Source organism: Physella acuta, unplaced genomic scaffold, assembly GCF_028476545.2.
Source record: "Physella acuta isolate Inbredline_101_S28 unplaced genomic scaffold, ASM2847654v3 ptg000560l, whole genome shotgun sequence".
In the NCBI taxonomy this organism is placed as follows: Eukaryota; Metazoa; Mollusca; class Gastropoda; family Physidae; genus Physella; species Physella acuta.
In genome coordinates this window covers 671,758-696,716 of record NW_026732079.1, presented here as the reverse complement: position 1 = coordinate 696,716, position 24,959 = coordinate 671,758, and the positions used below count along the sequence as shown (strand labels likewise).

The following is a 24,959-nucleotide window of genomic DNA, read 5'->3' as shown; positions in this document are numbered from 1 at the left end:
ATAGAATAAATTAAATGTATACAGCATTCCATAGAATAAATTAAATGTATACAGTATACCATAGAACGAATCAAAACAGAAAAACTTATTTTTAAAAAGTGTATTAATTTATAATTGTACATAAAATAGTAAACTGTTAAATTTATTGTTGTGTATAAGACTAAAGCATGTTAATAAAGCTTTTCTTTTACAGGTGTTTCAACAAGATATTTCTTGTGATGCATTAATATGTTGTTATTCAATTTTCTGAGTTATTTTTTTATTAATTTAAATTTTTATGATTTTTTATACAACTTTTAGAAGTGATATAATGATTGATCTGAAATTATTATACTGATAGCCCATAATTTTTATAATCCATGCTTTTTAAGATCTTGGAGATTTGTCAACATTCAAATTGGTGTGAAAATATTTGTAAAAGTGAAACATTTCACTCCTCATCTATTTATATACCAAATGACACTAACTCAGACTTGAAAAAATGGAATATAATGGTTACTATTTTGTTTTTAATACTGTGTTCATTAACTAGATTATCAAAGTTATTAAGCACATCATTTTGTCATTATGTTTAACACTCTATAGAGACCATTTTACAATTTGTGGCCTCTAATAATGAAAATAAATATCTTCAAAACATATTTGCATTTACCTGATGGTAAATTTTTTATTATATTTAAGATTATTTAAGATTAACTTTTTGGTTTAAATAAAACAACTTAAAATACACAAAAAAATACAATGTATACATAAAATGCATATTTTATTTAATCAGGAAGTGGTCAAATTTTTACTGCAAACAAAAATGTATGTTCTACTATTTGCATAAATTTGTGTATATGTAAAAATGTCATAATAAAGCACTCTATTACTTTTTTTTTTTACTATTTGCGAAATGTTGTTTTAATTTGTTTGAAATTAAATAAATCTGTCCTTTATAAACAAAAGTATATAAGCATTTAGTCAACATAAAATGTACTGTAACAAGCAAGATTTTATGACTTCTTCTTGTATATGACTGAAATACCTTATCAGTCAAAAAATATTACTTATTAAATGAAGCTACAGGACTGCTCCACAGAATTCAAATCAGCTGTCTTGGCTTTTCAAATAAACTTTTGCCATTTCAACTATGTAGTCGAATTTAAAATAAAAATTATTTAGTTCCCATTTATAGTACATATAAAAAAAACAAACAAATAGGCATAACTCGAATGAATGCATAGCCATTTTTATTCTTATGTTTTACAAACAATATATGTTTGTAAGTCTACCAATTGACTAGAAGTATGTGACAAATTTTGTTGCAACTTGTACACAGTAAATGCCAAATACTTTAAAACAATTCCTTTTAAAATATACTACTTAAATCAATCATTGAATGTTTTCAGATCTACAAAAAAACAACAACATAATATAGTGCAACCATTCTTTGTAAGCACACCTTCCTTTAAGTCCTTATTTCTCTATAATACATTTTTCAAACTATTGTAACAATTACTTCACAAATTACTTCAACCCAAAGCTGAAAAAAAACTCAAATTTCAAATTTGACAACAGGTCTAGTTTCTCCATTAATATTCAAATCTTCAAGCTTACTCACTGGGCTATCATCTGATTTGTCAACATCAGAATCATATTCATCTGAGTCTCGAGGCATGTACTCATGAATGAGAATACTCAGTTGGCGTTTCAGTGCCCTCGACAGTGGTGGAATGTAGGCACGGGGAATCAAATACGTTGACATGTTGAATAAATCTATGAACACTTTGTAGCGATCACTGAAAAACATAAAGTATAACCATACGTAAGCAATGGATATATTCATACTGTTTAGTTATATTTTGGATTTTGAACATATTTCATAACACAAAGAGGGTGGGGGATAGTTGATTGTTTTATTACAAGGCAAAGTATATTAAAAAAAATGATTATTAGAAATACTTCTTACTTAACCTTAAAATTCAAATGTCTAGGTATCTCTCACTTAGACAGTAATAAACACTCATATATGTGTGGGTTTACCTATGTTTATAAATATATATTGCACAATACATGGGATTCAAGGATCCATACTAGAATATAGAAAATTGACATTCATTGTCAATTTTTGAAAAACTTTGGTGGCATTTTAATTAAGTATGCTCTTTTTGTTCTATAAGTGAAGTGACATCTTAATAATAGAGAACTGATTGACCGTGTTACTATCAACTCTGACACTACTGACAGTGATATACAAGCCACTAACCTGACAGTTGAACGCAGGTACTGATAGCCAGATGAGCCTCCAGTTCCCACTTTACTTCCTATCATCCTCTGGACCATCATCACATGGTTGTCTGTGGATAGTTCAATATAGGTAAACAATATGTAACAGCAATGTTCTGTACTAGGACCAGGGTAGGTGAAGTAGATTTGGCTTATTTTCAATGACAAATTATGAACCTAATGATATGTGTTCAGTATAAGATTCAAGATCATTTACTCAAAACTAAATATATATTTAAGCTGATACAACTCAGGTAATCATCATACAACTGAATTTAAAATACAATATAAAGATGTTGATAAGCTGTAAAAACTAAGTTCAGTTGTAATGCCATCAGTAAAAAAAAACAACTGGTAGATGATGCTTTGGAAAAAATGTGGGTACCTGACTCAAGCTAGTAAAAGGGAAAATTATAAAGATATGAAGAGATCAGAGAAATTGATGTAGTCTACTTCAGCTATCAGGTGTATTTATAAAAAAAATATATTTTTCTACCAGATCTAATGATTGGTAATCTAACAACTAGCTACAATGTAGGGTATCAACTTAATATAAAATAAGCAAGTTTAATTGGGCCAAATGACTGACAAACTTATATCTAGATGCTATGTCAAGTGTATATAAAAACTTTCAACTAACTTCCATATCAAGCCTTATAAAAACTTAAATCTAGCTGCCATATCAAGTTATATAAAAACTTACATCTAGAAGCCATGTCAAGTGTATATAAAAACCTACAACTAACTTCCATATCAAGCTTTATAAAACTTACATCTCCATTTGGTGATGAGTGAGTCAATATCCATGAGCAGTGAGAGAAGTTTGGACGGCTGATTAAACCTCGGCTGATCATGGTACAGGGAGATTAACAGAGCACCTTTAAATCCCTGATGGCTTAATCTTCTATCACCTGAGTAAAAATTATTGATAGAATTGCAATGAAATAAAAACTGACATTTAATTCACAATTTAATGATAGAAAAAACTTTGCATCTTAAAAAAAGATAACTTTCTTACCTCGTGCTATTGAACTACTGTACTTTTCTTCATCAAGAATACTTTCAAAACTTTCCTACAAAGAGTTTAGAATACAAGATACAAAATGCAATACAAAATAAATGTACATAGGGTTTTCAATCATAATCAAAATGTTTCTAGAGAACAATTATTGGTACTTGTTTAATTTTAGGAATATTTTTACTTATTCTCTAACCAAACTTGTCTAAAACTCACTCTCTGTTTTTTGTACTCCTCCATTAGGTTGAGCTTGACCTTTTCATCTGTTTCATTCTTTAAAAAACAGAATAAAATCCAGACATATTAGAAAAATATTTCTTTAATTTGTGAAGTACTTGAGTATAAATAACTCAATCGCCTAATATTTATTTTAAACAATCAATTTTAATGATAAGTATGTTAACAGAAATGGTATGTTTTATTTTATACAATGTCATATCTAATTTAACTACATTATTTCAGGTAGAAAGAAAAATATTTCTTCATCATTTTTAGCCAGACCCTCATTTGCTGATAACGACACTTTAACTTCAGCAAGAATGACAATGTTTAAAAATGTATTTGTCTTCCGCAATGTATCTGTCTATGTGAGTAGAATTAGCTGACAGCGCCAAAGGTTACCTCTGCTGGTATTAAGAGAACATCCTGCAGCCATCTTTCTACTGATCTTTTGTACAGGTCCCAAAAATGGAAAGACTTCACTGTCAGGCCTGGGGTTCTCTCAAGCCATTTCTAGTAAAAATACAATTTGTATTCAACTTTAAAGAAACAAAACATTTTTTTTTAACTGTAACAAATATTTCTTACAAAAAGGAAAAAAAATCAATTTTTAGTTGACACACTGATGGACTGTATTAGTATTATACTGTAAAAATATGATAAAAAATGTAATGAAACAACTTTTTAATTCACCTCAACAAGCTGAAACAAAGATGGCTGCTCCAGTGAATCCTGCAGCATTTTAATTTGCTCAGGTTTGGAAAAAACTTTCATGTAATGCTGCTGGTTATATTTTACTCGTGATGCCTAAAATATTCAAAACAAAACAGAATTGGTTTATAACATTTAAATGTGTTATACAAAAAAGTGGGTTGAGTATCTAAAAAGGTAAATAAATTGTGACATAAATGTGGCAAAAATAAATTATTTCTAATATCTAAGAAACCAGTTTTATTTTCCATACATGCGAATGACAAGATTATGTGATTTCCTACCGCTAAGCCATCATCTTATTTTCCAAAAATAACAAAAAGAGTACCTCTAAAACACCCATTTTATTTTCCAACAAGCGAAACTGAAGACTTTGAAACCCTGATGCTGATGAAAGCTGTAACCTATAGAAATTTTTTTTTTTTAAAATATGTTAAAAAATCATACCAAATTATAGCTACAGTATAGAAAAAACTTGTTAAAAACAATAAATATTGGCCTGCTGTATGATATGATATACTGAAAACACACCTAAATTCCAGAAAATCTAATGGCGTCATAGTTTCTAGGATTTCAATCTGATCAACCATAAGCTGCATATACAAAAGGATAAAAGTTATTCATAGTCTCATTTTGTTTAGTACATATAAGTAAATTTCATCTAATCTTAGATACAGCAAAGTGGATTTTATACAGAGAAAATATTGAGAGGCCTTGCCTTAAGGATCAAAGTGACTCGACTCAGTCTGTTCAGAATCAACAAAGTTTTGGACTCATCCAGCACCTATAGGTTAAGAAAATTTAAAAAAAAATAGATCATCTTTCTGTAAAAATAATAATTTATAAATTAGTAATACATAACTTTATTTTAAAATAGTTAATTGAGTAAGTAAACATGGACTATATGTATTAACACTTACAGGCAACATGAACATCTCCCTGACAGAATCAATCTCATAAAGAACTTGTTTGAACCAGAGTTCATATGCTGGAACACATGAGAAAAAAAATCCATTTAAGGTGGCATTATTTATCATAAATTAGAATAGTAGAACCAAAATATGTAAAAGTTACAGGAAAGTTATATGTTAGTTGCGCTAGATAATAATGTAAAAAGTACAACAATATTAAGAGATGTGTATTAAATGTACAAAATATACCATGAAGTGTGATTATTTTTTGTGTCATTCACACTTAAAACACACTTCAATGTAACTATAATGTAAAACATACCTTGGTGTGTGATTATTTTGGTGTAATTCACACTTAAAAATAATGTAACTATCATGTAAAACATACCTTGATGTGTGATAATAAAAAGATGTTCATCATGCACAGCCTTGTTTTTGACAGCACTCTGCATCACCTGACTGGACAGGACATTGTCCAGCTGTAGGATGAAAAAGTGTTCTCCTGTTAATGTTTCAACACACACATGACATAAACTACACAACTCTAACTCAGTACTTTATCTGTAAATACATCATATCATCACACATTTGCTGTCAAGTGGTGACGCCTGTCAACAAAGTATCATCACAAATGGAATGAGGGTGGAGAGCCTATTGGGTAACACCAATCAACAGAATAATACCACAGGAAATTAAGATCTACTTAGCTTTGTTAATGGGATGGAGTGGTCTAGCGGTAGAGAGCTGAACTGCTAACCCATAAGTCTCGAGTTCAAATCCGGGTTCAAGTCAGTAGATCGTCTCTGAGTCCACCCAGCTCTGATGGGTACCTAACTCATGTTAGGTAAAGTAAAGGCAGCTGGGCATAGTGCTAAAAACACTATCTCTTCATATGCCGAGGTCACAGAAACAAATCAACTCCACTTGCCCCATAGACCGTCAGGTTTGAAAGGGAAACTTTACTTTTACTTTGTTACTTTAGCATTAATAACTAGTTATAGATAAATACAACATGAAGCAATGTGTAGGTGTAGTTTCTTTCAGACATTTTTCTACCCAGAAGGGGAAATTGATTGAGGGGGGGCACTGGTTAAAGTAGATATTTTCTATATAAACTACATTTATTGTCTATTTTGTACTATGAGGGGGGGGGGGGGGGGGGAGAGGAGATGGGCTTTTTCATGGAGGACTGCCTCCCTTAAAGAGGTTTTCATTAGGTGACACAGGACCTAGAGACACTACACAGCAAACGCAGAGAATGCACTGTAGAAACTGAATGGTTAAATCATTATATTCCCACTTCGAATAAGCTTACAAACAGTAGGCCTACAACTGCTGTTGAATCAGACTATATAGACAATGTCTTTATTGTGCAGTATAAAAGTTATGACACACCTTTAGATAGTTGTGATAGTTTAATTCATTCGCCTCTGTATTCTTCTCCATACAGCAGACCCCAGATTCTGCCATTCTCGTTTAAACTTTAATTGACAACTGTAATAAAGAAGTTTTTGACAAAAATTGTAATAAAACAATATTTCTTTAAAAGTACACTAAAGATTGATTGATTTTAATTTTAAAAAAAACAAACAACTTCACTTATATTTTTGCTAAAACTAATATGCTATTTCCCTTTGAAGTACATTTTTGCCAGGTTTTAATGATCAATTTATATATTTAAACCTGTATGGTTGATTTTAATTAATAATTAGGCATTAGGGCAGTGAGCTACAAAACATAGGCCCTACCTAAGAGGGAATTTTGAAAGTAAGCTTGTTTAAGTTATAGGCCCTACACCTACAGCCTAGAAAGAACTTTTTAGACATTCTACAATAAATTCAGCGTCGAGCAGATTTAAAAAAACAATTTTACAATATTCTTTTTAATATACATTAAACATTAAAACTTAAGATAATGTCAATTTTTTAGGCTATTGCATTATTACGTAGTGTTTCTCTGGAAATCTTTTTTTTAATGTAAGGGACTGAACTGTTGTGAAACCCAATGGGCAGCTTAACCTATAAAATTACATCGTTTCTTTCCCCTTAATAGTTTATTATGCTGCTCCGGTGGATTAAGTGACCTTTAACCTTTTACCGACACAATTCCAAACATTTAGTAAACACATGAGTTTACAATTGCACACTAGTTAACAAACACGAACTACTAAGTCTAAAATTAGGAAAGAAATATATAAGCAAAACAACAGTAAATTTTGAGAATGAATATGGGTTTTGTCAAGTATTTTACTGTAGCTTAAGATCACAATGGCATTTACTGATGATTTAGTTCATGTTACATGCGACATGTTAATGTTATAAATATATTATTTATAGACGATTTCTAGATAAGCCCAGCTCATGAAATTGAATTTTAACGTCAAAACAACCTGGTCGAAACATATTTATTTGACATGTGTTGATGCAGCATAATATCTTGTATCCCGTTAAATCCAATTATTAGTGTTGTTATCGAATCTGCACGTGTATAAAAACTTGGACAGTCAATGTTGAACAGTAATGAATAACTAGTGTTTGTAATAATCAAAATGTAAGTGTCATTCCACGTGTCACATACACACACTGTCATGTGACTGACATGTATGCTAAATCTTTTTATAGCCTCCTATATCTGTAGAATAGCAGTGAGTTATTTTTACCTACTAAAGATGTATTTCATCTTTTAATCAATGTATTGATCGGAGGCTGTAGACGTGCACTGTGTTGTGTTGCTTTTAAACTTAACACGGCGTTGAACGTGTTGTTTACATTCGAATTGGATCACATGGTTCAACCCACATGCGCAGTGGGAGGGGGGGGGGGAATATTTTTCACAGTACTAGTTCTAGATATGTCTTATTTTGTCTAGTAAGAATACCAAACTTAAAAAAAAACAACTGCTAATGGTAGTAGAGTTTGAGCTAGATCTACTATTTTTGTTTATCTGTAACAAATTATTCTTCCCCCATTTATCCGTGTTAAAATATGCCTAATTATGCTAATAACCGACTTATGACTTAATTAGGTTTTTGTTTTTGTAACGTAAAACACGACTCTAATCTCTAATACATTTTAAAACCATTTCAGAAGATAGCGTAGGTCTACTTACTTACAGAAGACAACTATTTTGCTCGGAGAGTCAAGTTGCCCACGCTAAGTATCACTTACTTTTCCACTCGCCTGCTCCGAGGGCGGAATAAAAGTGACAAGAAACGATAATCTATCTCTAGAACGTTAGGGGGAGGGGGAGGGGTGGTGATGCAACCCTGGTGAAAATCTCTGGCGTACGAATACTTGACCTATATTCCCCTGCCCCATTCCGCCCTTGGATGGAAATGTCCAGCGTTTTACATTGGTAGGGTCAGTGGAGCATGAAGCTGTTTTAGGGTGGGGGGGGGGGGGGTGTGGGGGGAGGGTGTGACCTAAATAACTTAGGGTGAAGGCTGGCTCTATTATCTTCTGCTGTAAGCCCGAGGCAGAGCTAATATTTGTCTGTTTGGGCACTTGCTTCAGGCGGGTGGTTCTTGCGTTTGTTTTATTGTTTTATTTTAAGAGTATTTTTTTTTTCTTCTTTGAATGAGGCCGTAGCTCTAAAAGTTTGTGAGTTGGAATGTAATACAGAGTTAGTATCCCAACTCGATTGGAGGGGGGGGGGGGGGTGTTTGCAGGGGACCGTGCGTCTCACAGTTCCACCACCTCCCCCCTCTCCCCCCTTTGAAAACCATTGAATCAACACAGCAGTAAACAGTAGTTTACCTATTGTCTGTGCTAGACTTTAGAGAGTCGGCAACAAACAACACATTTAGACGAGCACACACGCTCTACTATAATAGATATTGTGACGCAACACACCGCAGGTGTTGCCATCTCACGGTTCGATTTTTTTTTTTTTCAATTTTCTAGAAAAAAAAAAGATAAAATATTATTTTAAAACAACTATAGTAGGCCTAAGACTGTAAAACAGATTCCGCTAAGTTTGCTTAATTTTGTTTTTAACGCATTTGGCCTATTTGAACATTTAAAATTATGTTTTAAATAAATAAATCGCAGAGGATGTACAACCTATTCAGATAGAAAGGATAGGAAGCAACAGGTGTTTCATTTTGTGAGCTCTTGCTCGCTTATGCCAATTGAATTGGACAAACCATTACGGCTCATTGTTTCCTTGGTAACTATAAACATTATCCACCATTGTTTGAAACCCCCTTACTGTCTGAAAGAACTCCTGGCCTTGGCCAAAGACAATGGGGCCACTCTGATACTGATTTTAGCTTCACTTGTAAATTTTAATGAATTGATAAAATCAGCTATTATTTCCCTACGTCATTGAGCTGTGGGTCATAAATAAAAAAGTTTATGGATGGACTTTTCAGTGCTATCTACATGCAACACTAATGGATTCGACAGAAAATAATTTGAATAACAAATGTGTTTGTCTATGCTGGTTCTGAATTATATTTTATAATTAAAAAAAAAAACAACTTTTTATGTAATTAACAAAGTAAAAAGTGTACTGGTTTTCCGGTACATTTTTACACATAAACTGCAATAGGTATCTAGAAGGCCCTTCTCGCGTATGCTAAGTTAGAAAGCCTATTAGTATGTATAAGCAGAGGCGTAACGACCTATTCCGGCGCCCGGGGCGAACTACTAACATTACGTCACCCCTATTCAAACTTTGGCGAAGAAAGCATCCCCCCCCACACACACAAACACACAAGTCAGTATGTAATTGAACTATACAGAATGAGTATTAATATACATTATTAATAAAACGTTTGCATTTTCGCTATTTTGCGAGAAGAATTTTGATATAAAATGTGCAAAGTTTCTAGGCAACAATAGGCAGCCGCAAACCTTCTGTCTAGCTAGTCAATTAGGTAGTTTATATGAATTTCAAACCTTTAGGTTAACTCAAGACAGGCAAGTTATTTTAACAATGCAACCTACTTTAATTAACCCCCCCCCCCCCCACCCAAAAAAAACAAAAAAAAAAAACAAAAAAAAAAAACAACAGCAACTAAAAACGAAAGAAACCACACACCATTTTTATTAATCGTGCAATAAAAGTGTTTACCAATGCTAATAAGAGATAATTGCATACCAGACATTCTCAAATTAACGAGTGCGCCTTTCAGATAGACCTATTAGCCCTACTACGATTAATTTCCATTTCTGTAATTATAGACGTAGACGTAGACGTGGACGTGGACGTAGACGTTGACGTGGACGTGGACGTGGACGTGGACGTGGACGTAGACGTAGACGTAGACGTAGACGTAGACGTAGACGTAGACGTGGACGTGGACGGAGACGGAGACGGAGACGTAGACGCACAGAATCCTAAAAAACATAAATCTTGCGTTTTGTCTGGAAATCGAATGTCTAATGTAATGAAAAAATATCACGATGGTTAGTGGCAATATTTATTATAGCATGACAAAGGATTTCTTTACTGGACACTTTGCTAGTATTCGACTCTTCTAGAAAATTGGACCGTATCGTTTTCTCCTGCAGCTATTGATTCAAAGATTTTGTTGTTTGAAAATTATCAGATAGAGAAATCGGCAATCTTCGTGAGTGATAGCCTATTTTGTCATTAAAAATCAATTGTTGTATATTTTCTGGTATTTCTTTATATCGTAGCTGCCCGAAAGGTATGAAAAAATCAATTCGAGAAAGTCGATTACGCGCCAGATCCCACATTTTTAAAAATGTGAAATAACGAGAGGAGATTAGAAACGTTTACCCACTAAGCACAATTTTCAACGAACACAAATCAACACAAATTGTTGCAATAGAAATTACCCGGTGAGAGAGTAGAGCGACTAACTGTTCTACAAACTAATTGCATGAAATTGTAGCCACGTCAAAGTCGTTAGCGTGGTAAACATTTTCACGTAAAGTCACCGGCACATTAAATCGATTAAAGATTTGTTAAGTCAACCCACACAATGACTTAAAAGGACAAAGACGCACATATCAATATCTGTTAAGCAACGGAGGGGACTGCAGCAGACTTTTGCAATTATTAATTGTATTTTATAGCTTGTCAACATTTTGAACATTTTCACATATATATATATATATATATATATATATATATATATATATATATATATATATATATGTATATATATATATATATATATATATATATGTATATATATATATATATATATATATATGTATATATATATATATATATATATATATATATATATATATATATATATATATATATATATATATATATATATATATATATATATATACGTAGTAAAAGCATACCTAAATTTATATATATAATTTTAATGGAGGTATATAGAAAACATTATGTATATAAATCCGAATACCTGAACTTCATTTCCTTTAGTGACGCCGATAGGTCATTGACTCGCTACCAACTTAGACAGGCGATATAATCAAACCGTCCAGTCTTCACACCATGAGTCACAACACTACGTTCTTACCACAGAGCTCCCAGACCAACAACCTGCTCGACCCCCACATCGTGGAACTTGTCCTGGCGGTCCAGCCCTTCGTCTTAGGCACCGCCGGGCTCTTCGGTATCCTAGGCAACGTGATCAACATCCTTGTCTTCTACAAGCAGGGCTACAGCGACAGCGTCAACATCATCCTCACGGCACTAGCTATCAGCGACACGGGGGCGCAGGTGACGCTCCAGGTCTTCTACCTGATCATGAACCCCTGGATTATGAACTCCGGCCTTGTCGTGAATCCCTTAGAAACGAGCACGGCTGCAGCGATCTACCCACATTATTATTTCATCAGGGTGTGTGGGTTCATCACGGCTTACGCTGCTTTAGAAAGATGCGTCTGTGTGGTCAGTCCTTTAAAAGTTAAACGCATCTTCACCAACAAAACCGCCATTGTCACTGCGATAATATTCTTCGCTATCACAATGCTGCGTATGTTTCCTGTGTTCTACACGGTCTACTTAGGAAGGTTTGATTTCAATGCCAATGGACCCACCGTATACGCCAAGTTTCGTGAAAACGTATACACTATCTTCAATATCACGTACTATATTTACGATCTGATGGCGCCGTACACTACTTTCTTCATTATACTAATGAGTACAGGAATAATTACGATCAAATTAAAACACCAATCGCGATGGAGACAATCCATGTCACATGTCAAGAAAGAGACACACATCTCGAGCAGAGAGAAGAAGACAGTCATCATGCTGTCTACCATCTCCATCGTGTTCGTCATCTGTCTCATCCCATCATCTACCAAGCTGACAGTCATCAGTTTTATGCCGGACTTGAGATTGGCCGGGAAAAATTTCAGTATAGCCCTGATGTGTTACTGTGCCTGCTTCCTCTTTGAGACCGTTCTCTCTAGTGTCAATATTTTTATTTACCTCAGAATGAGTCAAAAGTATAGGGAACAGTTTTTCATAATATTTTCCCGAAAAAAGATAATCTAACGCAGCATTGTGTAAAGTTATGGACACCGGATCGAAGAGATTGCTATTTATGGGACTGCTATTTTCATTTTAGTCTACACTGGTAATTTGTGAAAACGATCGTTAATCTGAAAATAAAAATGTTTTCGGCAGTTCATTAATTCACCTAGATCTATTCGGACCTTTAAAGGCAGGGGTCTCCAAACTTTTCAGTCCGAGGGCCGCATTAACTAGCAAATTTCAGTTCGGGGGGCAGTTTCTTCCATGCATGTCATTGATTTTTCTGGGCAAAGTTCCTCAGCCATCACCAACAAACGTTTTTTCCGTAGGGGTTCTAATCTATCTATCTATATACTACTAAAAGTCAACTTTGTTTACATGTTTGAATATTTATTTGTTTGCCTGATCGAAAATTGTGATATGTTCGACTCTATCTGGAAAGCTGTAAAATGGTATGCAGGTAGAGAATAATTTTTTAATGCAGACAGACTGTTGATCACAAATTTATTTAAAGACGTTAATTAATTTATTGATTTATTCCTACGCAGAATAACCCATTTTTTTTTAAAATGTTAAAACCTTGACTAAACTTTGTGGGAATAGTGACGTCACAGGTTTTTGTTTACTCTTTAGTACAATAAAATGGCGGCGTCTATTGAAGAAAATTGTGTTCCCATTCAAAAGTTTAACGCGTTCTAAATCTAATTTTCTGTCGGTCATAACTTTAACAATACGTCCGTTTGCTGTATTTATTACGTCCCAACACTTATATCAATTTTCAACTGTCTTTTTCATTTAGTTTTACGATTAATTTCTCTAGATCTAAAGATCAGCTATCGAAGGAAATTTATGAATCTAGCCTAGATCTAGATCTAGCCTAGATGTAGGTCACTAGATTCAATGTAACTTCTACATCTAGAATCTATTTCAGGCCTTAATTATTTTATATAAATCTTTGTTTGGCTTATTTAAGATAAAATTTAATTTGAAAGTTAGTACTAGATCTACTAGACTTATTTTTAGATCTAGATCTAGAATCTATACGCGTAAATCAAGTTGCATAAGGAGACACATAGTATAGTATAAAAATTCACTTGTGACGTCACGAGTAAATAGCTAAAATGGTAGCGTAGTCAGCTCTCATGCAGGAGGCACGGGTTCTAGACCAATATGTCAGTGAAATTTTTTTTTTCAATTTTTTTTTTTAGATGTGAATGATAACGTTGCCTATCTGAACTTGGCAAGATACAGGGCAGGTGAAGTAGAGTTCATCTGTTTCTTTGTCCTAAGCATATGAAAGGATAGTGTGGTCAGATACATGCTCGGCTGGAATTGTTTTTTAAACGATAAAAATATGTTGTCTGAGACTTGGCAGGACACTGGGCAGGTGAAGTAGAGTTGAGTAGGTCACCTGTGACGTCAGTTTATGAAGGGATAGTCCGAAATCGGTGTTTTCGGTGTTTTTAAAAGATAAAAAACATATATTTGAATGTGGGGTCTGTTTTTTGTGACGATAAGTGACACTGCAGTAGCGTCCCGAGGAGGGGGGGGGGGGGGGGACGGTAGGGGAGGGGAGGCGGGGGGTGGGGAGGGGAGGCGGGGGGTGGGGAGGGGAGGCGGGGGGTGGGGAGGGGAGGCGGGGGGGGAAGGGGGGGTGGGGAGGTGGAGGGGGGAAGGGGGGGGGGGACATATGTTGGGGCGCCAAAATGGTTTGGAAAAATAAATTGATAGGTTGAGGGGGGTTCAAATCAAAAGTTTGAGTGGGGGGGGGGGGTGCACATCAAAAGTTTGAGGGGGGGGGTTCAAATCGAAAACTTTGTCCCCGGGCGCCGGGAAGGGTCGCTATGCCTCTGAGTGACAGACGTGATGTTTTTTGATGGATGACCCCCGAAACCCACAGTTATCCAACGGATGACGGGTATTCTAGTCTATATACTACTAAAACTCAACTTTGTTTACATGTTTGAATATTTATTTGTTTGCCTGATCGAAAATTGTGATATGTTCGACTCTATCTGGAAAGCTGTAAAATGGTATGCAGGTAGAGAATAATTTTTTAATGCAGACAGACTGTTGATCACAAATTTATTTAAAGACGTTAATTAATTAATTGATTTATTCATATGCAGATTAACCCATTTTTTTAAAAAATATTTGAAAAGCCACTAGACTCGGCGGGACCGTGACGTCACAGGTTTTTGTTTACTCTTTAGTACAATAAAATGGCGGCGTCTATCGAAGAAAATTGTGTTCCCATTCACAAGTTTAACGCGTTCTAAATCTAATTTTCTGTCGGTCATAACTTTAACAATACGTCCGTTTTCTGTATTTATTACGTTCCAACACTTATATCAATGTTCAACTGTCTTTTTCATTTAGTTTTACAATAAATTTCTCTAGATCTAAAGATCAGCTATCGAAGGAAATTTATGAATCTAGCCTAGATCTAGATCTAGATCTAGCCTAGATGTAGGTCACTAGGTTTCTATGTAAATTCTAGATCTAGACTTAATGTAAATTCTACATCTAGAATCTATTTCAGGCCTTAATTATTTTATATAAATCTTTGTTTGGCTTATTTAAGATAAAATTTAATTTGAAAGTTAGTACTACTAGACTTATTTTTAGATCTAGATCTAGAATCTATACGCCGTAAATCAAGTTGCATAAGGAGATACATAGTATAGTATAAAAATTCACTTGTGACGTCACGAGTAAATATGTAAAATGGTAGCGTAGTCAGCTCTCACGCAGGAGGCACGGGTTCTAGACCAATATGTCAATGAAATTTTTTTTTTCAATTTTTTTTTTTAGATGTGAATGATAACGTTGCCTATCTGAACTTGGAAAGATACAGGGCAGGTGAAGTAGAGTTCATCTGTTTCTTTGTCCTAAGCATATGAAAGGATAGTGTGGTCAGATACATGCTCGGCTGGAATTGTTTTTTAAACGATAAAAACATGTTGTCTGAGACTTGGCAGGACACTGGGCAGGTGAAGTAGAGTTGAGTAGGTCACCTGTGACGTCAGTTTATGAAGGGATAGTCCGAAATCGGTGTTTTCGGTGTTTTTAAAAGATAAAAAACATATATTTGAATGTGTGGTCTGTTTTTTGTGACGATAAGTGACACTGCAGTAGCGTACCGAGGAGGGGGGGGGACGGTAGGGGAGGGGAGGCGGGGGGTGGGGAGGGGAGGGGAGGGGAGGGGGGGGGGGGGTGGGGAGGGGAGGGGAGGCGGGGGGTGGGGGGGGGAAGGGGAGGCGGGGGGTGGGGAGGGGGAAGGGGGGGGGGGGGGCATATGTTGGGGCGCCAAAATGGTTTGGAAAAATAAATTGATAGGTTGAGGGGGGTTCAAATCGAAAGTTTGAGTGGGGGGGGGGGGGGGGTGCACATCAAAAGTTTGAGGGGGGGGTTCAAATCGAAAACTTTGTCCCCGGGCGCCGGGAAGGGTCGCTATGCCTCTGAGTGACAGACGTGATGTTTTTTGATGGATGACCCCCGAAACCCACAGTTATCCAACGGATGACGGGTATTCTAGTATACTACTAAAAGTCAAGTTTGTTTACATGTTTGAATATTTATTTGTTTGCCTGATCGAAAATTGTGATATGTTCGACTCTATCTGGAAAGCTGTAAAATGGTATGCAGGTAGAGAATAATTTTTTAATGCAGACAGACTGTTGATCACAAATTTATTTAAAGACGTTAATTAATTTATTGATTTATTCCTACGCAGAATAACCCATTTTTTTTAAAAATGTTAAAACCTTGACTAAACTTTGTGGGAATAGTGACGTCACAGGTTTTTGTTTACTCTTTAGTACAATAAAATGGCGGCGTCTATTGAAGAAAATTGTGTTCCCATTCAAAAGTTTAACGCGTTCTAAATCTAATTTTCTGTCGGTCATAACTTTAACAATACGTCCGTTTGCTGTATTTATTACGTTCCAACACTTATATCAATTTTCAACTGTCTTTTTCATTTAGTTTTACGATAAATTTCTCTAGATCTAAAGATCAGCTATCGAAGGAAATTTATGAATCTAGCCTAGATCTAGATCTAGCCTAGATGTAGGTCACTAGATTCAATGTAAATTCTACATCTAGAATCTATTTCAGGCCTTAATTATTTTATATAAATCTTTGTTTGGCTTATTTAAGATAAAATTTAATTTGAAAGTTAGTACTACTAGACTTATTTTTAGATCTAGATTCTAGATCTAGAATCTATACGCGTAAATCAAGTTGCATAAGGAGACACATAGTATAGTATAAAAATTCACTTGTGACGTCACGAGTAAATAGCTAAAATGGTAGCGTAGTCAGCTCTCATGCAGGAGGCACGGGTTCTAGACCAATATGTCAATGAAATTTTTTTTTTCAATTTTTTTTTTTAGATGTGAATGATAACGTTGCCTATCTGAACTTGGCAAGATACAGGGCAGGTGAAGTAGAGTTCATCTGTTTCTTTGTCCTAAGCATATGAAAGGATAGTGTGGTCAGATACATGCTCGGTTGGAATTGTTTTTTTAAACGATAAAAACATGTTGTCTGAGACTTGGCAGGACACTGGGCAGGTGAAGTAGAGTTGAGTAGGTCACCTGTGACGTCAGTTTATGAAGGGATAGTCCAAAATCGGTGTTTTCGGTGTTTTTAAAAGATAAAAAACATATATTTGAATGTGGGGTCTGTTTTTTGTGACGATAAGTGACACTGCAGTAGCGTACCGAGGAGGGGGGGGGGGACGGTAGGGGAGGGGAGGCGGGGGGTGGGGAGGGGAGGCGGGGGGTGGGGAGGGGAGGCGGGGGGTGGGGAGGGGAGGCGGGGGGGGGGGGGAAGGGGGGGTGGGGAGGTGGAGGGGGGAAGGGGGGGGGACATATGTTGGGGCGCCAAAATGGTTTGGAAAAATAAATTGATAGGTTGAGGGGGGTTCAAATCGAAAGTTTGAGTGGGGGGGGGGGTGCACATCAAAAGTTTGAGGGGGGGGGGGGGGGTTCAAATCGAAAACTTTGTCCCCGGGCGCCGGGAAGGGTCGCTATGCCTCTGAGTGACAGACGTGATGTTTTTTGATGGATGACCCCCGAAACCCACAGTTATCCAACGGATGACGGGTATTCTAGTTAATTCTTAAGATTACATTATTTTCTCGCTTTGGAATGGTGACATTTCACATTCATTTTGATAAGTGTATTTATGGATATCCACTCCAACTGTGGAGGGGGGGGGGGGGGGAAGGGACTGTTGAACCTAGTCAACACAAATAGAATTGCAATTTATTATGTTATCAAATAATTAGTACAGAATGTTAAATGGTCAAAAGATGGGGCATTGTTTGTTATGAGCACACTGGGTTTATATTTTTGGCCCACATCAGATATGGTATACAACACAACCTCTACTGCACTTCCAACCAATGGCTTTCGCTAATATGATACATTACGCACTCATCTATTCGTCTAATTTTAAAAAGTGTAGTACTCCCAACTAAAAAAAAATAAATATTTTCTTTGGTCACCAACAAGTTTGAAAAATTTACGACAAAATCTAATTATTAAAAAAAAAAAAAAACATTCCAATTCAATCTGCAACGCTGTCACTCGCTATGCTAGGAAATTAATAAAGATTTTGTGTGCAATTAAGACCCGCTATTATGTTAAGAACTACCCATCCCCTGTCAGATGTTAGAAGAGCTTTATAATAGCCAATCAATACACCAGAAACATTTACGTCAGACACGTATCTTGATAAGTGAAGTATCAAAATACCGGTGTAACATCAAGTTTGAAGTCTGCAATATCAAGTCACCAACCAGTCTTACCACGTAGTCCGACAAGACACAATCCCAGTACAGCGCAGCTGTCTGTTTTTAGCGCAATTTCCATACTGGAATTGCGATTATTAATTCGTCATTTCTGGATGTGTGTCCGCAGCTTTACCGCAGCTTTAAGTCGTATCTCCTCCTCAACAAAGCAATATCGAGGACTAGTTTCAAAAGCAAATATGTTAAGCAAGTTCCGAGGATGATTGTGGGCCAAAAAAATTCCCGGAATTTCTTCCTGGATTTCCCGGAAAAGCAAAAAAAAAAATAAACCTCGAAAAAAATGCAGTTTTTGGCCCATATTTCGGCAACCAGACCTCTTAGCGACTTGAAACATTTACCAATCGATTCCTGCCATAATTTAGAACAATATTGCCGAAGAAAGTTTTCAAATATATCCTTTCGTTCGGTCACAATTTTTTTTTAAAATTACATTATACATAATACACTACAGTACTATATAGCAACGAGAAAAATGGCCCGTTGAGGAAGGATACAACGGGCGCTTGGTTGATAGTGCTGTCTATTTTCTCTAAACTAAAACCAAAACGAAAATCACCACCTTAATTCAATTTAACCGGAAACAAAAAATGACATTGAAAACGGATTTTTATCCAGAATCGGTACTTTAATTTATACAAAATATAGTCATAGGCATATCCCTGAACCATGCACCTAATCTCATTCATGACAAAAGTCGCATTTAGAGTTTCTTTCATGCAACTCTACTTGGGAGGAGGGGGATCCGCCCCCCCCCCCCCCAAACACACACCCCAAAACATGTCTACCGTCCCATTCAACGAAATATAATAATATACTTTTTTCCAGTGTCCGCCCCCACCCAGAAAATTCTACCCCCCCCCCCCCCCCAAAAAAAAATAATTCAAGTACCCCCACCCCTCACGGGGCAGGAAAAAGTCTGAAAGAAACACTGGTCGCATTTGTAGATCATACAAACTCAAGGAAGAACCTGGGCGGGGAAGAAAAAAATAACTGTGCGCACTAAACTTTTTAGATTAGAAAAAGTTTCCCCCTCCGGGGAGAAAAAGTCTGAAAGAAACACTGGTGTCGCGCTTAGCAACTACCCGAAGAATTGCACGAAAGAAACTGCAAGCAAACCACTTTATAGATTAGACACATTAATTAGGCGGTAATTGTTATTATAGAGTATCGATGAAGAAATTTCTTTTGAGTTGGGGTGGGGGGGGGGGCGGCTTAGACGTTCTTTCTGGAGGGTGGGGCTTCGCCCCTACCCGAAGAATTGTATGAATGAAACTCTTCACGCAAACCACTTTTAAGATTAGACAAAATTGCCTTTATATTCAATGTTTACTCGAGAATCAATGACGTCATATTACTGTGTGCACTCTCCGGCTTGATATTATTTTCTACTCTATGCTCAATACGACGTCATATTTCGTTTTCGTTTCACTGTGAAAGTTTTTAAAATGCTCGTGTTTTCTCTAGAGCGTTCTTGTCAGATAGATAGATACACAGATAGATAGATAGATACACAGACAGCGAAACTATTATTAGGAACGAGAATAATGGCCCGTTGAGGAAGGTTACAACAGGCGCTAGGTTGATAGTGCTGTCTATTTTCTCGGTACTTTAATTCATACACACTCCAAAACATGTCTACCGTCTCATTCAACGAAATATAATTATATACTTTTTCCAGTGTCCGCCCCCTCCCAGAAAATACTACCGCCGCCCCCGAAAATTTCAAATACCTCCACCCCTCTCCGGGGAGGAAAAAGTCTGAAAGAAACACTGGTTGCATTTGTAGATCATACAAACTAAAGGAAGAATCTGGGCGGGGCTTCGCCCCTACCGGAAGAGAGGAAAAAGTCTGAAAGAAACACTGGTGTCGCGCTTAGCCACTACGCAAAGAATTGCATTAAAGGAATTGCAAGAAAACCACTTTTTAGATTAGACACATTAATTATGCGGTAATTGTTATTATAGAGTATCGATGAGGAAATTTCTTTTGAGTTGGGGAGGGGGGGGGGGGCTTAGACGTTCTTACGCGGGGGTGGGGCTTCGTCCCTACCCGAAGAATTGTATGAAAGAAACTCTTCACGCAAACCACTTAGATTAGACAACATTGCCTTTTTATTCAATGTTTACTCGAGAATCAATGACGTTATATTACTGTGTGCACTCTCCGGCTTGATATTATTTTCTACTATATGACGTCATACTTCGTTTTCGTTTAACTATGCATGTTTTTAATTTGCTTATGTTTTCTCTAGAGCGTTCTTGTCAGACAGATAGATAGATAGATAGATACACAGACAGCGAAACTATTATTATAGATAGAGAGAGCGCGACAACTAAATACCCCCTACACGTCCGCAAATTTTTTTAAATCTCGTTAATAAATATTTTTTCTATTTTGTTTAGAATTATTAAAACTACTCGTGTTGCATTATTTATTTGCTGAATATATGATTTATCTCGATTTAAAATTGTTATGGATAACATAAGGAAATTGCGCTTAAATTGTCACTAGACTTTTTATTAACTTGTTTTTTTTGCCACGTCATGCTTCTCCCATAGGAGAGGGTATATCGTAATATCGTAATTTTCTGACGATTGTGAGAAAGGGGGGGGGGGGAAAGGGGTGGTCAGATAGTGTGACGTCACACTTTCGTATTTAAAAATAAGTACTAATGTTAGAAACTGAAGTTTAGGCGTTAATAACATTTCTGTATTTATTGCAAACGCAATACATTTTTAGACAACTCTGTTTCGACTCGTAGGTTGATATATATATATATATATATATATATATATATATATATATATATGCCAATCAATGATGTATATTTTAATTTCATATTTGAAACATCTAAATGATTAAAACATGTGCGAAATCAGGTGAGGTTAAATTATCGCCCCGTAAGAACTCAAGATATTACTCATTTACTGTGCCTCTTTTGAAAGACCCCCAACAGTATTTCAGCTAATTACACTGGTAATGGTGATTGGGGGGAAGAAAGGTTAAAAGAAGAATCAATTTGAATACAATAGTTAACGTTTCTTACCTGTGTAGCGTCACTAGGCCCCGTGTCACCTATCTTACTTCATTCAAATATATGAACAACCTATCTCTCTTCCTACCATATCATCTGATACACATTCACCTGTATAACTTGCATCATTTCAGTCGGACTAGTAAACAACAAAGTCCAAATTAGCAATTTAATTCAGTACACTTATGCTAGAACATAATAAACCACCTGTCACGAGATCGTATCAATCATACCCGAGCTCTTTGTTCTATTGTTCAACTGTCAGTAACTACTGTATAAATTACAAAATATAAAGTGTTCACCTGAAAATTCTACTTAGCCTAGCACTTTTGTGACGAGTCCTCGCTTGATACTGTCTAAATTAATTTTAAGAGATTACAACAGTAGCGTAGCGAGGGGGGCGGGGGGGCGGGGGAGGGGGACATATGTCCCCGGGTGCCGACCATAGGGCGCCAAAATGGGTTGGAAAAATAAATTGAAAGGTTGAGGGGGGTGAAAATCGAAAGTTTGAGGGGGGGGGGGTGCAAATCGAAAAGTTTGTCCCCGGGCGCCGGGAAGGGTCGCTACGCCTCTGGATTACAATCTTACCAGTTATAATTACTTCCTATTTAAGCTATACGGTAATGAAAAGGAGGCTTAGTTACTTCTCGACCCTGGGTTCACTGTATATAATTGGGTTTAAATAAAAACAATTATTTGTTATAGTTTGGGGGCCCTAGGTTGCTGCCTAGACAACCTTCTTCTTAATCCACCACTGGCACCAGTAGACTGCCCGACATTCAGTGTTTCATATCCAGGCAGCCATTGGATGTGTGTGTGTGGGGGGGGGGGGGGAGGGCGAAGAACGTCTACCGAACTCCCCCCCCCCCCCCCGAATGAAACAGAAAATACATACTATTACCAGTGTCGTCCATCCCCAGATAATTTAGTCCACCCCCTCCCCCCTCTCCGGAGAGCAACTGGTCCGAGTATTACCGAAGTGGGAGAAAGGGCATGAGCTTTAACTATGATGTAATGATCCGTGTTTTAGAGTGTTTCATTTGCATTCAAGTCCACCTGGTTCTCTAATGTAACTAACTAGCACATTCACCTCACAGGAGCTGTTTTTTTTTATACTTTTATAATGTTGTGAAATATTTCCTAGTAATACTAAGCCGGATCTTCGGTAAACTAACTCAGTAGCTTCACAAGGCGGGGCGTGGGTGCGGTCCGCAACGGGTGACATCATTTAGGGGGTGACACCAAAAAGGAAAAAAACCACCTAAAATAAGGGGTCGTCCATAAATGACTTCACACTTGTAAGGGGGGGGGGGGTCCGTATTTTGTGACGATGTGTGATGAGGGGGGTGTTCAGATGGTGTGACGTCACACTTTTGCATTATAAAAAAAAGCAATGTTAGAAAACGAATTTTTGCCGTAATTTCGCGTTTTAGTTTTAGACAACTGTTTTAATAAATGGTAATGGTAATTAAACAAAATACTCTATGCTGATAGCGTTCAGACAATATTTTGGAAAAATATCGATTTTTAAGAAAAATTTAACAGCAATTTTGAGGGAGGGTTGTAGGCTGAGCCTGACGGGGGTGGGGGGGGGGGTGAGGAGGGGTCTGGCTTTTTGTGAAGATGTGTGACCGAGGGGAGGGGGGGGGGTAAAAAATCGTCAAAAAAGTGTGACGTCATTTATGGATGACCCCTATGCAGTCAACACAGTGTGTTGTGTGGTTACATGTATGAATCAGTAAGGGGAGGTAGTCGATAAGAAACCGGAATTGTGCAATAATTGTTCAAGGGGGTGGTGACACCCTCATTCACCGGATGATACCCCACCTAGTGACGCCGCAGAACAAACAAAAACACGTTTGCCAATCCCACACCACTCCCTGGTCACACATAGCCCTATATAAGTGAATCCCCCCCCCCCATCCACTCCAAAAAATATACGTTGCACATCAGCCCACTATCTCCTCCCAAATTACACTTACAGTTTTTAAATCAGCGTATACCTCATAAACTGGCAGTTTAGTATAGAGTATAGAGTCCTAAAACAAGAGAGCGCCTTTATTGCTGACAACAACTTAACAAGATTCATTGTCTTTTCTCGTTCGTTCTCACATGAAATAGGGTTCATCTGTTTCAATGACCTCGGCAAATATGAGTATACTGTGGTCAGCATTACGCCCAGCGGTCTTTGTTTTCATATCAGAGTGAAGTGAACTCAAAGACGTCATACAGACTCGAGCGCGGGATCCGAACTCGAGACTTTCGGGTTAGTTGTCGTAAGCATCCATTGCTTACGTTAAATTCTTTGGTTTCAGAAAAAGGAGTCACTGTCTTAAGAATACTCATATAGGGAGCGCCCCATCCCTCATTGGATACGCCTATGCACTCTACCACCTTCCACCTTAAATCCAGACAGTAAAAACATACATCACCAGTTTGTTAAATAATACATTTAATAATTATAATGTAAAAAGCGACGTACCTTCAGAATTGTCTTTACTCCACAATTATTCTGATAAGGCTAGTCCAGAACAGTGATACTCTCGTAAGTACACCTATAATCCACTACTTGTTCTATTAAAATACTTTAGATCTTACTGCAGAGGAAGGCCTACAGCTCTGCAACTAAGAGCCGTGTTTCACGTCTCTGTTCTTATCACACGCGGTGATATTGGTAATCGCTGCAATAATGTAGGCCTTACGCGATTGGCTCGAGTGGGTAGGTGTGTGCGTTCGGCCATCCAATCAAACGCGAGTAAAAGTCGCACACCTCCAGACGTAAACAAACTATTTTTATAGAACGAACACGATCGAGGTCAGGTTATCTGTAGACCAGCGAGGAAAAAAAAACGCTCAAGGAGAGCACTGTAACAGATACAGATTAGATGGATGTGCTAGGGCGACTAATCTATACTAAGATGCAGTACATTTGAAGTAGTGGGGAGCAGTGTTTCTTCGAGACTTTTTTTCTCCGGGGGGGGGGGGGGGGGGGGGGCGGGGGCACTTGAAATTTTCAAAGAGATGCCTGGAAGAAACTCTAGTGGGGAGTAGGGGGGGGGGAGTGATGGTCCTATATGAGAGGTAGGAGCAGTGTTTTTTTTAGAAATTTTTCTCCGAGGAGAACAAGTATCTTAAAAGAAGTAGTCCATATCTAGGTTACGCAACATCACTCATGTAGGCTTATAATTGACCTTCACGGATATGTGCATAATGACCATGAAAGTGACTTAAGGCAGAGAGTCACCAACAAAGCATTCATTTAAACTTTAGTGTACTATGACTAACTTGAGGGAAAGTATTGGCGGCTAGGGGTAGTGCTGATCACATTATCCCTTCAGATGCCGAGGTCACTAAAATAGGTGTACTCTACTTCAACTTGCAACATGGGTTGTCAAGTTCAACAGGAAACGTTGCTATGACTAGTAGATGATGTTATGTAAAACAAAATTCTACTACTTACTGACTAGACAGTTCCCTACCACCATTTAGATGAAGCCAGAAAATGACAAACTACATATTATACTTCTGAGGGTGACAAA

The 24,959-nt window shown here is 36.9% G+C and overlaps 3 protein-coding genes across 9 annotated transcripts in view; 2 read left to right on the top strand and 1 right to left on the bottom strand.

Moving 5' to 3' along the window:
* The window catches only part of LOC131946420 (CD109 antigen), a 45,150-nt gene extending 44,261 nt beyond the window's left edge, over positions 1-889 (top strand). For all 3 annotated transcript variants that reach the window (XM_059307169.1, XM_059307170.1, XM_059307168.1), the window contains exon 37: positions 194-889. The gene's annotated coding sequence lies outside the window, so the exon portion shown is untranslated. The remainder of the gene's footprint in view (positions 1-193) is intronic.
* Positions 371-24,022, bottom strand: LOC131946423 (tryptophan 2,3-dioxygenase). Of its 5 annotated transcripts, XM_059307181.1 has the most exons (15): positions 23,903-24,022; positions 6,523-6,621; positions 5,516-5,606; positions 5,137-5,204; positions 4,935-5,000; positions 4,748-4,809; positions 4,545-4,620; positions 4,199-4,312; positions 3,908-4,018; positions 3,503-3,559; positions 3,287-3,341; positions 3,042-3,179; positions 2,249-2,339; positions 1,604-1,781; positions 371-1,130 (listed from the first exon to the last, which is right to left on the bottom strand). In XM_059307181.1, exons 2-15 carry the CDS (start codon positions 6,595-6,597, stop codon positions 1,107-1,109), a joined length of 1,206 nt encoding a protein of 401 aa, XP_059163164.1. In that variant the 5' UTR covers positions 6,598-6,621; positions 23,903-24,022; the 3' UTR covers positions 371-1,106. The 5 variants fall into 5 exon arrangements, with proteins under 5 accessions (XP_059163164.1, XP_059163160.1, XP_059163161.1 ...); XM_059307177.1 differs by having other exon boundaries at positions 371-1,781; XM_059307178.1 differs by lacking the exon at positions 23,903-24,022 and adding an exon at positions 8,236-8,329 and having other exon boundaries at positions 371-1,781.
* Positions 11,575-12,585, top strand: LOC131946412 (FMRFamide receptor-like). Its single transcript, XM_059307159.1, has one exon. It carries the CDS (start codon positions 11,575-11,577, stop codon positions 12,583-12,585), a length of 1,011 nt encoding a protein of 336 aa, XP_059163142.1.
* Positions 24,023-24,959: the final 937 nt, after the last annotated feature.